Below are 14,274 nucleotides of genomic sequence, written 5' to 3' on the forward strand. Positions count from 1 at the left end.
TAACTGGATTGAAGATGTATTTAGGAGACTTATAAAACCTCTTTTTGGTGCTAGTTGATAGGGTTTTTTTCTTTCTTTTTTTTTTTTTTGTGGGAAAGTGAGAATTTTGAAGTTATACTTGAGAAATTGGCTCTAGAATTGCCTCAGATTAATCTTGGGAGGTCCAAGAGTGTTTGCTGAACTTCCTGTATGTCCTGTTTTTTATTTATTAAATCAGAAGGTCTGGAACAATCACTTTGCATTTTCTGCTCCATCTTTTCATGAACCCTCTGTACCTGAGGCTCGTTGGCAGCACCCCCGAGCTGGGAGAGCAGGATCGCCGGCCGGTCACGGCGTCTGCCTGGCGGCGGGACAGGCAGCCGGGTCCATCGCCCTGCCAGCAGCAGGAGCTGGATGTCCCTGGGTGTGAGCACATCTGCCTTAGGCTTTTCCAGTCCTTACCAAACCGAGATACCTCCAAGATCAAAGCTGCGGGGCTTTGACCATCTCGTCTGTTCGTGTCTGAGCTGGTGCCGTTCGAACTCGCCTTCGCAACCGAGGACAAGGCTTTGATACCGACCCGGGCACCGACCTCTCCTGCTCGGCAGCACCAGCACGAGCAGGCCCTGTGGGAAAGGGGTTTTAAAGCTTGCCGACACTTTTCCGAGGCATTCAAGTGTCCAGGGCTGGGGTAGGGGGACGATGGCAGCAGCGGAGCGTGGCGAGCGATCTCCCGGGGTTTCCCGCTCCCGGTGGTGCCGGCTGGGACGTCTCGGGAGGCTCCGGTGCTGCCGCCCCGCGTTCACGTGGAAGCGTAGTGAGTTTGGAGGGGGAAGAACTAGTGTAGAGAAGAAACTTGCTAATTTATTAGAATTAAAAGAAGCCTGAGATTTTCAATGAATTTAAGTTAAATACTCAATTCTCCGTGAATTCTAGATGGTTTTGGACTTGGAATTCCCATAATCTGTTTTGCTTTATTTTTCTGGCTGCAGACTTCTGTTCTTTACTCCAGTGCTTTGTGTTTCTAATCTTCTGGTAAAGTTAACGTGGTTTTTTTATGATACATTAAGTTGAAATGGTTTGCAAAAACACTTTACAACTGCAAGAGCACTTTGGAAATCTAGCATTTCAGCTGATGCTTTGACTTGGACTTGTTCTTACTTACGACACATTTGTTCAAAGTCAAATGCATTCAGTAGAAAACACGTTTTATTTTCTTTGAGGCTCAGATCTCGGTTCGAGCCCATAAATAATGCAGGTGCTCTCTTGCTCCCGCTCAGTCCTGGCTGGCAGGTGTAGTGGTGTGCACCTACATAATGTCGATCTTTTCACCCAGAGTGTTCCCAGAAAGACCGGAGGGCTCGCTCTCTGCCCCGCGCTCAGCTCTGGTATGGTTACAAACCCCGGCCCTCTTCTGCAGCGACTCTGGCTGTGTTTTGAGCCAGATGTGGAGACGGTGGAAGCTGCGCTGGTGCACGGCAGCCGGCAGCCTGGTTCCTTTCTCAAGGTGTGTCCTCTGCTTGAGTTGTGTGCGAGGAGAGGTCATCGCTGTCTTTAGGAGATTAAAAAAATTAAAAAAAAAAAAATTTGTGGATGCAAGTTTGACAAGAGTGTAGGCTGTAATCTAGTGCCAACCAATAAACACGCCAGTATTTCACACACGGCTCTGCTTGCTGCGTGGTCTCTCTTCTTCCCGGCGCTGTTACCCACGTACGTGAACTTGAGGATTGGCAATAACGTGTCAGTGGAGGAGAAAGCCCTCCCTGACGTGGCTTGGTACATTCGCAGTCTGGAAAAGAAAATTTGGAGGAATGTCACCAGCAGCCTGATGTGAGATGGGCTTGTCTGAGCGGGGAGGGCACCCTGCCATAGATCCGGGGTGAATTTTAAGGCATGGCGCGGTCTCATTCAGGTGTTTCTGGTCCTGAGCAAGAGCCTTGTGGAGCAGAAGTGATCCTGACTCTGAAGCTGCTCACGCCTATTCCACAAAGTCCTCACCGAGAGCCCTTCACCTGGAAACAGCCCCTTGCTGTGGGAGAGGCTGGGTGCCACCAGCAGCCGCCATGAGCCACGGTGACGGCCCTGGGCAGAGCGCGCTGCGGATCGCTGCTGCCGCTGCCCTGGCGAGGGCTGGAGACGTCGAGAAATGCATTAGAGGTGCCAGCGTAGATCAAGGAAAAATAACGTGAGCTGCTTCGGACCCCGTTCTTACAGCGCCTGCTGTGTTTGTGCTCTACACGCGTGTGCACACACAAACGCTCTGCCAAAGTCTGAGCGCTTTCCCACGAGCCATGGTGAGGCTCAGGGTATCCCAAACCCTTCGGAGGTTTGATGTCTTCCCTGCCTGCCCGGTGGAGGGTGAGCAGTGGGAGATGCTCCGAGGCCGTCGGAGGGGATTCGGGATCAGTGCCAGGGCACACTCGGGGATGGAACAGGGCTCTTCGTGCCATGGCAGGCTGCCTTCGGTGGGTCCCGCTGTCTGCGCCGCTGTGGGATGGGACCACTCCACACCCTCCTCGGCCTCCACGCGCTCCAGCGAGAGCTGCTGCGTCCGTCCGTCTGCCCCGCGCTGTGCCCGGCTGCGGGAGAGCGGGGTGCGCCGGGGGCAGCTCCCATCCCCACAGGTGCCGGATGTGGCCCCTCGGAGCCGTCCCTTACCCCAAACACCCCCATTTTACCCAGCCTGGGGGGCCAGGCTCTGCTGATGCCCCAGTGCAGCCGGTTTGCCTTGGGGCTGGGGAAGAGTGCACCGGCTTCACCTGACCCCTGGGGCTCTGGTCTGGCCCTCGCTCAGCCAGGGTGGGGGTTTCTCCTCCTTTTGGGCTGCGAAGCAAAATGCAGGGCAGGATCCAGTAGTGTGCAGCCCGATCACAGCAGTGAGGCTGTAAATGCAGCCATGGGAGCTCTCACGTTTATCTGCAAAGCGAATACATCCTCATTTGGAGACCCATCCCTTGCCCTGCCCTTTGCAAATTCCCTTGGGATCTGAATGCCACCGGGCTCCTCCCGCACCGCGTTATTGCAACGAGGGAAAGCACACCGGCCCGCGCACGACACCCTCACGTTCGCGGCTGCAGCATGGAGCTGAGGGCAGAATTAATCCCTGCTGACGGCGCAGTTAACGCCTTCACAGGCGAGCGGGGAGGCAGAGCCGGAGCAGGCTGTGCTCCGCGGGGGTGGGCGGCAGCGCTTCCCCCCTCCCCGGTATTTCTGGCCGGGTGAGCAGCTGGAGGGATGCGCTGGCTGGAAATCCAGCCACTCGTGCTTAGCTGCTTAACCGGGAGCTTAGCGGCTCAGCAAAGCTGTCCCCAGTTATCTGCTGGGGGCCAAGCAGCAGAGAGGAGGGGGCTGATGTCTCTCACAGCTGGTTTTGGAGCAGAAACACCCCACGTCACTATTCCAGCTCTCATCGCCTGCCAAAAATTTGCCCCGCTGGCTGACCCCGCTCCCACCCTGGTCATAAGGGTGCCACGTCCCCAGGACTGGTGGTGATGCTGCCCTCAGCCCCCCGCCGTCCTTCCCCCACCCTGGGGGTAATGGGGAGATTTCCCTGGGCATGAGCAGCCCCTGCCCCGGCCTCGACTCCCCTTTTTCCCCATCCAGATGCTCTGGGCAGCGGTGGATGGGGAAAAAATATTCACCCGGGATTTGGGGATACTGTGAGTGTCCAGGGTTGCCTCTGGCCATGCAGGGGGGGCTCGGTGACCCCCCGGTCTGCTCCCAAGGCACGCTGCTTCCCCCAGGACCCCCCGTGCTCCTCCGGCCATGCCGGGCTGGCCACGCGCTCCCGCTCGCTCGCTCTCTCCAAGGAACTTTCCTAGAAATTGCTGGATTTATTTTTAGCCGCAACACGGCAGCACCGCGCTGGGAGGGGATGGGCAGCGGCGGATGGCGGTGGAGTGGGAGGCCCACGCGGCGTTGATGCGCTCCCGCCACCACCTCGGCCGGCTCCCGCCCTGGCAACGAGGGGCTGGGGGGCCTGGGGGGGCTGGGGGGGTCTGGGGGGGCCAGCTCTGCTGCGTGCTTCCCCCAGTGCAGCGGTGCTGGCCAGGTCCTGGCCCCTTTGGGCATGAAGGAGAGGATGAGGATGGGCTGCGAGGAGAGCTGCTGCTGCTCGCACGGGGTCGATGCCCTGCTCCGGGTGCAAGGCTCCCCCAGACCCCTCTCACCAGCGCTGGCCCCCGGGATCTGCTGCCCCGGTGCTACCAAAGCCCCAGCTCCTGCAGTCGAGATGGGCGCTGGGCTGGCGGCGATGCTCCTCCGGCTCCGTGCAGCGATGGGTTTGGGGAATGGGGGGGGGCCGAGGGGCTGAGGTGTGGCTGGTTTGGGAAGGCTGTATGGGGCAGGGAGGGTCAACATGGACAATGGGACCAGTGCGACCACTGGGGACAGTGGCGTCAGTGAGGGTGCTGGGGACAGCAGGGCTGCCAGGGCCCGTGGGACCACTGGGGCGAATGAGACACTGGGAACAGCAGGCGCCAGGTGCCCCCAGGACAGCTGGTGCCCTTCTCTGGGCTGGGGGATGCCCCAGCCTGGGGACGAGCCACCCGACCCCTTCCCACCCTCCGCAAGGGGCTCTGGCGTCCCCCACGCCACGCCATGCCCGGCCAAGGGCATCTCCGCTCCTGCATCCCCAGAGTCCCCAGCGGCCATGGTGCATCAGCGTGGCCCCCGAGCCCCGTCCCTGGGCTGGCGCAGGGACCAGGAGGCAAAAATCACCCGGCGTGGGCTGGGCAGGGGCTGAGGGCAGGCGGTACAGGCAGGAGGAGGAGGACCCCGGCTGTGCGGCCGGTTGGCCTCTCGCTGGGCAGGTTCATCCCGGGGGCTGCAGAGCAGGAGCTGCTTTTCCCCAATGCCGCCATCCCGCCAGCCCAGTATGCTCTCGGTGCTCTGCGGTGGCACCGAGCCCTGTCCCGGTACCAGCCCAGGCACCGGGGGCCGTGTCCCCCAGCACCGCCATCTCCAGGCTCCTCTCTTCCACCTCATTTCCCTCCATTATTATTTTTTTTAGCTTTCGGGAAGCAAAATGGGGCTCCCTGCTCCCCAGTGTCCCCTGCTGCCGCCTGACCCACTTAGCAGGGCCATCTGGTCCCCGCACGGGCAAAGCGGATTAGGGCCAGGGATCAGGGCTGGGACGCTGCCACCGCCCCGGGGCCCTGCCGTGGGTGGCCCCCCCATGGGTGGCCCCTGCCTGGCTCCCGGGGTCCCTGCGGGCCCAGCGCCGGGGGGATCAGCCACAGCGTGAGCCCCCGGCCGGGGAGGGACTCCCGGCAGCCCCCGCCACGGGTGACCCTGCGCGGCCAGCCGGGGTGCCTGTGCCCGCCGCGACCCCGGCCCCCACCGGCCTGTGGGCTCACCCCATGCTTACGCCTCTGTCCCTCTGTCCATCCGTCCATCCGTCCAGCCAGCCAGCCAGCCATCCATCTGTCCATCCGTTCATCCATCCGTCCATCCATCCTTCTGTCCATCCATCCATCCGTCCATCCTTCTATCTGTCCATCCATCTGTCCATCCGTTCATCCATCCATCCATCCATCCTTCTGTCCATCCACCCATCCGTCCATCCTTCTATCTGTCCATCTGTCCATCCGTCCATCCATCCACCCAACTAACAGTGCAGGGACACACCTACCCACCCTGGTGTGCACCCATGCATCTGTCTGTCCATCCATCCACCCAACTAACAGTGCAGGGACACACCTACCCACCCTGGTGTGCACCCATGCATCTGTCTGTCCATCCATCCATCCGTCTGTCCATCCATCTGTCTGCCCATCCATCCATCAATCCATCCGTCCATCTGTCCGTCCATCCATCTGTCCGTCTGTCTGTCCATCTGTCCATCCACCCATCCATCTGTCCATCTGTCCGTCCATCCACCCAACTAATGGGGCAGGGATGCACCTACCCACCCTGCTGTGCACCCATGCATCTGTCCGTCCATCCGTCCATCCATCCATCCGTCCATCTGTCTGTCCATCCATCCGTCCGTCCGTCCGTCCGTCCACCCACCCACCCACCCTTCCCTCCTTTTTCTCTTTTCCCCCTTCCCCCCCCGTTCGCCATTGTCCCGTCCCCCCCCTCCCCCCCGGTCTCTGCTGCCCCCTGCCGGCCCCTCGCCGCCACCGCCCGGCCCCGCCCATTTCCCCGCCCCCGCCCCGCCCCGCCATCACGCGCCGCGCGGGTTCCGGGTGCGGGCGGTGCGCGGCGCGCGCAGGTGGGGCTGGGCGGGGCCGGGCCGCGCGTGGGGATGCGCGGGGGGGCGCGGGGGGGCAAAGGGGTGCGGGCGGGGGTGCGCTGGGGTGCGGGCGGGCAATGGGGTGCGGGGGGCGCAGCGGGGGGGCCGTGCCAGGCCAGAATTGGGGGGGGGCGGGGGCTGCGGCGCCGCGTGGCGGGGTGTCCCGCGTGGGGCTGGGGGGGCGGTGCCGCGGCCGCCGGCGCTCGCCCCCCCGGCCCGTGTGTGCCCCCCCCGGGTCCCCCTGGGGGGGGGGGGTGCGGGGTGACCCCCCCCGCGCCGGCCGGCCCCGAGTGGGGCTCCCTCGGCCGCGTCCCGGGAGCTGCCCCCTGCCCGGGCGCGTGTGCGGGCCCCCGCGGTTCCTGCCCGGCCGCGGGGGTCGGTACCGGCGCCGGGGGTCGTCGTTACCGGGGCGGCTGCGGGTCCGCAGAGCTCCCGTCCGGCGGGGCCGGGCACCGCGTCCCCATGCGGAGAGGAGCCGGCGCTGGGCCATGAGCAACGCCACGGCCCCCACGGCCCCGGGCGCGGCGGGCGACTCGCTGGTGGGCTACGTCCTGGGACCCTTCCTCCTCGTCACCCTCCTCGGTGCCATCCTGGCCGCGGTGAGTGGGTGGGCAGGGCCGGGGCGGCCGAGACACCGGCCCGAGCCCCGCGGCCGCTCACGCCCTGCCCGCTCGCCTTGCAGGTGATGTACGTCCAGAAGAAGCGGAGGTGAGCGTGGGGGCGCGGGGCTGGGCTTGGGGTGGGGGTCCGGCACCCGGCACCGCTCAGCCGCCGTCCCCCGGCCAGGTTTGACCGGCTGCGCCACCGGCTGCTGCCCATGTACAGCTACGACCCGGCCGAGGAGCTGCAGGAGTCGGAGCAGGAGCTGCTGGTGGAGGCGGAGGACGCCCGGGTGGGTGACGCTGCTTCTCGGGCCGGGAGTTCGGTTTCGGGGCCGGGCGCAGGCGGGGTGGCTGCGTGGGTCGCTCACCGGCCGTGCACGGTGCTGCCGGGAATTACTATTTATCCGTGCTTTTTGCATGAAAAATTAGCATTAAGCTAAAGTCAGGGAGCGCGTGGGGGCTGCTGAGCCTGGGTGGGAGCCCATGGTGCCGGCCTGCCCCGAGGGGGCACCGGGCTCTGGGAGCCAGGCAAGGGTTTGGATGTAATCCAGAGGTTTTTGGGAGCGTTGGGCTACGCAGCCAGTGGCTGCGAGCCGGGGGCTTCTCCACCCACCCTGATGCTGCTGGGGGTTGCTTTGCCCCCCAGTTCGGCGCTGGCGGGGGTCTGGGTGGGGGCCACCCGGCGTGCTGAGGGCGCGATCTCTATTGCAGGTGGTGCCTGGCTGGGGGGGACCCTCGCCCCATCGGCCCCCGCGCGGGGGCTGGAAGGCCTGACGCTGCCCGGAGAGCTGGGACCGAATCCTGCCCGCAGGAGGCAAGGGAGGAAGGACGGTGTCAGCACCAGCGCTGCTGCCTTCGTCGTCTGCCGGGAAGGGCACGATGCGCCCACAGTAGCGTGGCGATGCCAGCGGCCGCTGCCTGGGAGCGATCCCACCTCATGAGCACTGACGATAACGGGTTATCTCCCACCTTGGCGCCTATTTTTGCTGTTTTTTCGCTTGAACCGCCCTGCCAGTGCCTTAAAATGCACCGAGCAGGACGGCCGGGGCTGGCACCCTGGCAGCGGAGCAGCCGGGCTCCGGGGCTCTGCTGCGCGTTGGAGGGCAGGATGCAGAGGAGCGGCGCGGCGCATGCGAGAGCGAATAAATGTGTTTCTCTGCATTCGGCCCAGAGCCTCACGCGTCGGCCAGAGAGGGTTTTCAGCTGCCGGACCGCGGGCCAGCCCGATGCCGGGGGTTCAGCATCACGCGTCCCTGCCTCGGCAGCGTCGTGACTCAGTTTGGTAATAAAAAGGCGCCCAGGGTGGGAGCTTGGTGGGGGGTGCCGGGGTTTTGCCTGTTTCTGTTTCCATCAGCAGCTCCTGTCCGTCCCCGTGGAGGATGGCTGGCACCATCACGGATGTCCCTGCGGAGAAGGTAGCTTGCGGAGCAGCCACTCTGTGCCCGTGGGCTCTCCCTGCATGGAGAAGACCAGCTCCCACCCTGCTCCCGGGGGCTGGACCCCAGCCACAGTCCAGGGCAGAGGCGTCAAACATCCATAAAACGTTTTATTCAAGTAACTGCAAGTAGGAAACCCAAAGGTCGTTAACAGTGGACCAAAAAAAACCCAAGCAAACCCCACTCTTCTCCTGCTGGGGCTGCCTGGCACCTCCGGTCCCGCTGCAGCCGCCGTGCAGGGAGCGGTGCGGCAGGGGGAGCATCCCACGGTCCCCCCACCCCACTGCCCTGCCATCCTCTACCCCTTGCAACAGCAGAGCAACCTAGGCCTTAAAATAACAATTAAAAAAAAAAAAAAAAAAAAAGCCCAAAAAAGGGGAGGGAAAAAAATACCCCATGGCCCCCAGCGACACCCCAAAAAAGGAAACACCGAGCCAACGAAGCCCCGGCAGCTGGCACAGCAGCAGCACGTCTGTGAGTTCAGAGAGTGGAACTTAAATATCCAGAGGTAGTTGTGAATGAAAGGAAAAAAAAAAAGTACTAAAAAAAATATATATATATACCAGAACCTATGAGGAAAGGGCTGCCCCGAGCCAGCCCCGCTCGGGCACCCCCGGGGACGGGCACCGAGCCCCGGCCTCGCCGCGGGAGCCGCTCGCCCACACACAGTGCAGTCGCCCAGGACGGGGGATACGAGGAGAGGTTTGCCCAGGGTAGCAGCAGGCCAGAGCAAAGGTCTAATGCGTTTGGGGGTCTCGCCTTCACTGACCCCCCCCCCCCAACATCTTCCCTGCAGAGGCCCCGGGGCGATGCCCGGTGCTGGGGGGGCAGCCAGCACCCGCTTGGATGGGTGCGATCACTGCAAAGGCGGGGGGGTCCCAGCCCCGGCTCTGCCAGGCCCCCCCTTGGCCAGTGGGGCTGCCCCGAAACCTGCTGGGGAGAGGGGGGAGCCGGGGCGGGGGCCCCCCCAGGCAGGGGGCTGCGGGGGCCGCCTGGGTTGGGCCGTTTTCCAGTGCTGCCGTTGTCTGAGGGTGAGGAAGGAGCGGAGGGGGGAGGAGGAAAAAGCCAGGGCGGCGGAGTGGGTTTCTCCCCGTCCCTCTGCCCCCGGCTGCCGAGGACGCGGGACCGTTGGGCGATGAGGTAGCGCTGGTTCGGGAGCTTTCACTGCTCCTCCTCAGATGATTCCTGGGAAATGTTCACCTCCTCTTCGTCCTGCTGCTGCGAGGCAAGGGAGTGTGGTCGGGGGGTGCCGGGGGCTGCAGACAACCCCCGTTGTCCCTGGAGGAAGGGCTGGCCAGGCACATCGCGCCCCTTGTGCAAAGAGGGAAACTGAGGCACCAGCAACCTCCTGGCTTTGGGGACTGGCCCTTGCTCCAGGTTTAACCATTATGGGTTAAATCCCAGGTAAGAACCCCCCGGTGGGCTCACAGCGGGCAGCCGCACGCCCTGGGGGCACGCACACCCCGCAGGTGTGAAACGGCGGTGCCCAGCGCCACTGCTGTGTCCCCGGTTGCCACCGGGGGGTTGCCGGTGGTGGCGGGAGCAGGTGTCGGTGCCGGTGTCGGTGTCCGTGTCCGGCCCCGCACGCCGGGGTGGCCGTGAGCGTCGTGGCCCCGCGCGCAGCGGTGAGTCAGGGCTGAGTGGGAGCGTGAGTCAGCGCCGGCCCCCGCTTCCTCCCGCTTCATTCATAAAAAAGCCACCGTGGCCGGTGGCTGCCAAAGCGGGACACGGTGTCCCCGGCACGGCCCTGCCGGCATGGGATGGGCTCGGTCCCACCCCACTGAACCAGCTCCCCACCCTGGGGTCCCCCAAACAGCCCCTGGTGCTGTGACACCGGGGCAGGAGGCCCCAGGCTGCGACCCCTGGTTTGCAGTCCCGGCTGGTCTCAGCCCCTCGCCAAGGAGTTTAAGTGGGAAAAGGGGCAAAACCCCACATGGGGCAGGGCAGCTGCACCCCGAGGATGCTCGTGCGTGGCTCTTGTGTCCCAGTGCCTGGTGGCAGCTCATGGGTGCAGGGATGTGGACTGGGGACTGTGGGATGTGCACGTCAGGAAGGGACATGAAACTTGCTCCCAACCAGGTAATGTGCATGGGCGCCCGGCAGCCGCCTGAGCTCCCGTGGGGCTGCAAACCAAGGGGGGAGAAGGGAGAGGAATGAAACGGAGGAGGGAAAACAGAAAATGAGAGGGTGGCCATAGTGCAGGGGAGCAGAGGGGGGTTGCTGTGCACGCAGGCTGCAGGAATGCTGCGCTGGTGACGCAGCAGGCGCCCAGGCAGGCGTGTGCCAGCATGCCACTGAGGCAGGACCAGCCGCCTTCTGCGTGCCGCTCCCGGGGCTGCGGGGAGATGGGGGAGCCGGGACGGCTCAGTCCCCGCAGCGCCAGCACCGGGGCACGGCATGGCCAGGTTCAAAACCTGTCGTATCCCACACCATGTCCCCTTTTTGCTCACTGCTCTGCTCTCCTCCAGCCCGGCACCATCTCCCCCCACACTTGTGGGGACAGCCAGGGGGCTGCCGTGCCCCCAGAGTGCCCAGCACGCTGCCAGGATGGAGGAGGAAGGGGAAAGCCCACTCACCGATTTTTTGGGTCGGCCTCGAGGTTTTCTCCCTGGCGTGACTGCAGCTTTCTGAGCAAGAAACGACATCTTGGTCAGGCTGGGGCCGTCCCCTCGTCCCCAGGATGCTGCGGGGGGGCGGGCGGCATTCCCCTTCCTCCCAGCCACGACTGCCAGATTCATCACCCCAGTGGCATCTCCCGGGCCGCTGCACCCAGGTGGCCCCGGGGCCGCAGCCAGGCCCCCCCGGCCCCCTCGCCACCGGCTTCCAGCACCGTGGGACGGCCCTGGCCCGTGACTCACGAGGCGGGCGCAGGATGTGAGTCGCATGTTTTGCAAACAGGTTTATCGCGTGTGTCCGCACGCTGACACATGCGGTCCCTGGCTCCCCTCCGACCTTCCCTGGGGGCCAGCACTGGGCCCCCCCCTCCCAGGGGCAGATCTGCCCTGAATTGTCTATAATTGAGCTCAAAACGGACCCGTTGTCCCAGCACACGGCTGCTCGGCCAGAGCAGCCCCTGTCCCCAGCCACCTACCCTGCCTTTTGGGGTGGCCTTGTTTTTACTGCCCTTCGGCCGTCCGCGGGGTCTCTTGGGGGTCGGGGCCTCGCTGGGCTCCTGCTGGAGGGAGAGCAGAGGGGGGGTCGCTGTGGATGGGGGGTCCCCGGGGAGGGATGCATGCCCAGGGTGGCTCCTGGTGCAGCAGTGCACCCCGGGATGCTCTGGGCTCGGAGTCCCATTCTCCCCAGCAGACCCCGCTGGAGCAGGGATGCTCTTGCACATGGTACTGGGAGGACTGGTTGCACTGGGATTGGCGGTCAGGCACCAGGCAGAGGCTCCTGTGTGTCCTTCAGCGTACGTGACCCGTCCCACCCCGGCATTAATCGCTTGGCTTAGCCGGATGGTCCCTGCCGGTTTTTCAGCCCCGGACCCCGGCTCGCTGGTGGTGCCGCTGCCTGGCAAAGAGGCAGGGAAGCAGCAAATCGCCTTTTCTGCAGGAAAATGATATGCAGAACCCCCTCCTGCCCCGGGGGAGGTCTGGGGGCGTTGGCATCACAAAGGCTCTGGCAGCATCTTATCCCTCTGAGCAGCTTTTGCTAATGGGGCTTTAATTAGCCTGTCTGCAAAAGCAGGTTCAGCTGCAGCCTGGGGAGGAGCAAGGGAGGCCCCGAGCCCCTCCCTGGGCGAGGAGGAGCTCTGGGGTGTTGCAGAGCTGGGGGGGCTGTGAAGACCCCCAGGAGGGACTTGCTGCCGGTGAGCACCCGGGAGCTGCTGCCCGAAGGGAGGTAACGGGGGCTGCACCGTGCCAGCCCCGGCCCCTGCCCGAGGGGTGCTGCCGGGGTGCGAGGGGGGGCTTCTTGCTGCCCTGTAGCCCAGGGGTGCCCAGCCCCCGAGGGCATCGCTGCGGGCAGAGCTGCCCAGTGGGGCGCCCCCCCTTCCTCCCAGGGGACCCCACATACCTGCGGCTTCTTCCTGGGCCGCCCCCGGCCCCTCTTCTCCGACACGTCCTTCTCTCCCTTGGAGGCTAGGGGCTGGCTGGATTTGGCGCCGGATTCGCTCATCGTCCTTTCAGCGGTGGTGAGGAAGAGCAGGAGGAGGAGGAAGGTTGGTCAGTGATGGCCACGCTGGCCGGTGCCGCTCCCCGCAGCCCTCGCCCCGGCGGCAGGCAGGCGCTGGGGCCGCGGAAGTGACTCACGGGGCTGCGAGGGATGAGCGGAGCTGCTGGAGCCTCCCATGGCTTCAGCCCGGCCGCGGCCGTGCCCCTGCCCCTGCTGCCCGGCTAAGGATGCTCGGCCCCCCCAGCTGCTGCCTGGCCCCTCTGCGGGGATGGGGGTGACCGGTGGGGTATCAGCAAGGACAGGCGGTGACAAGGACCAGGGTCCCCCCCCAAGAATGCCTCTTAGAATTAAAATCCAGCTGAAATGAGCAACTTCTGCCCTATTCCAGCCCTTCCCGGAGGCTCGCCCGCATCCTGCTCCTCTCCTGGTGTACAGTGGGGACCAGCCCGTGCCCAGGGCACTGCCGGGGCTGGCAGGCCCGCGGGGGAGAAACCAAAAGCATCGCTAAGAGCTATGCCTAGAAGAGACCCCTGCTTCTATATTTTAAGCCACCGAGCCCATTCGGCAGCACCAAGCCATGGGGCACAGGGGTTTTCTGCCCCAGAAACGTGGAGCACCTCGGGCAGGCGCGACCCTTCCTCCCGCTGCTGCAAAGCCAGTATCTGCAAAACTGCCCCTGCTGCACCCGTGTCCCTTCTGCAAACAGACCTTTGGCCTGCGCTGGTGCCTGCTGCGCGTCCCCTCGCACAGCCGCTCCCTGACGATGCCCCAGTGCAATGAGCCCAGGCCAGCACCAACGCACGGGGATGGAGCAACATGTCTGAGGCAACGGGACCCCACCGTCGCTCCCCGCTCTTGTGGCCCTAATGACCAGCCCCACGTGGCGGCTGCTTCTCTCGTGCTGGCTGGGTGCTCAGACCTCCCCGTCTCACCCATCCCTGCTCCCTGCCTTCCCCCAGGGAGGGTTTGCAGCTGAATCCCTCCCAGGGACGCAACCTGCATCGTCTCATCACCGGCTGGGGAGCAAAACAAACAGGCTGCCCGGTGGGATCCTGCCCCAAGCCCACAGCACGGATGCCCCGCTGAATTAGCCAGTGCCCCAGTGCTAAGGCAGCTCCCGGGGTCCCCAGCAGGCATTTGGGGAGCAGCAGCTTGGCCACCCCTTCCCACAGAGCCTGTCCCCTTTCCCCGAAAGGAGGAGAGCAGCTCCAGATTTAATCTGGAGTCCTTGAAATCCCAGACATGCTGCCGGCACTGGCAAGTTGGAACAAGAGGAGCGGCACCAGGGGCCTCTGGGCATCCCCGCGAGGGTCCCAGGGCCCTGGAAGGGTGGCGCAGGCTCCCGCAGCCCTGCTCCCCCCACCCCGCCTCGACACCCGGCACTGCCGCACCCAGCGCGGGATGCTGCACCCCGACCCTGCTCCTGCCACCCCGGGGGGGTTTGGGGACAGGCACCACCTGGCACTTGTCCTAGGGACGCTGGGTTGTCCCCTCCCCTGTGCACGTCCCAAAGGGCTGGATGGCTTTCCTAGCTCATGGGGAAATCCCAGAGAGGAAAAGGCTCCATCTTCCCCTCTCCACCTCGATGCTTCCCCAGGGGCATAGGGAAAACCTGCTTTTCCAGAGCAGCGGGGCCGGTTCCACACTCAGCTCTCAGCCCAGGAGCCAGGAGGATGGGCTCTGGGCTGGAGAGGAGCAGGAATGCTACCACAGCCCCAGCGCTTACCGGGGACCCCAAGAGCAGTGCACCTGCTCTGCTCCTTGGTCGGGCGACCATGGCCATGCAGAGGGGGGGACCTGCTCAGGGCGGTGATGGGATGTTTCCCAGCAGAAACAGGGCCGCGAGAGCAGCATCCCAGTCTCATTGCCCGTAAGCGCAGGGCTTGGAGCTGCCTAGGAGACTTGG

The 14,274-nt window shown here is 64.4% G+C and overlaps 3 protein-coding genes across 4 annotated transcripts in view; 2 read left to right on the top strand and 1 right to left on the bottom strand.

Moving 5' to 3' along the window:
- NUDT3 (nudix hydrolase 3) overlaps positions 1-1,638 on the top strand; it is a 31,608-nt gene extending 29,970 nt beyond the window's left edge. The window contains exon 7 of the mRNA XM_082330169.1: positions 218-1,638. The gene's annotated coding sequence lies outside the window, so the exon portion shown is untranslated. The remainder of the gene's footprint in view (positions 1-217) is intronic.
- Positions 1,639-6,164: 4,526 nt separating this feature from the next.
- SMIM29 (small integral membrane protein 29) lies at positions 6,165-7,861 on the top strand. Its single transcript, XM_082329996.1, has 5 exons — positions 6,165-6,196; positions 6,645-6,816; positions 6,900-6,925; positions 7,004-7,109; positions 7,531-7,861. The coding sequence occupies exons 2-5, from the start codon at positions 6,706-6,708 to the stop codon at positions 7,591-7,593; spliced, it is 306 nt and encodes a 101-aa protein (XP_082186122.1). The 5' UTR covers positions 6,165-6,196; positions 6,645-6,705; the 3' UTR covers positions 7,594-7,861.
- A 1,555-nt stretch (positions 7,862-9,416) lies between these two features.
- Positions 9,417-12,371, bottom strand: HMGA1 (high mobility group AT-hook 1; the record flags this gene model as incomplete). Of its 2 annotated transcripts, none has more annotated exons than XM_082330464.1 (4): positions 9,417-9,473; positions 10,832-10,882; positions 11,347-11,427; positions 12,270-12,371. In XM_082330464.1, 4 exons carry the CDS (start codon positions 12,369-12,371, stop codon positions 9,417-9,419), a joined length of 291 nt encoding a protein of 96 aa, XP_082186590.1. The 2 variants fall into 2 exon arrangements, with proteins under 2 accessions (XP_082186590.1, XP_082186589.1); XM_082330463.1 differs by having other exon boundaries at positions 9,417-9,470; positions 11,347-11,430.
- Between the last annotated feature and the right edge of the window lie 1,903 nt (positions 12,372-14,274).

This window comes from Platalea leucorodia (assembly GCF_965183815.1).
Source record: "Platalea leucorodia genome assembly, chromosome: 19".
NCBI lineage: Eukaryota > Metazoa > Chordata > Aves > Pelecaniformes > Threskiornithidae > Platalea > Platalea leucorodia.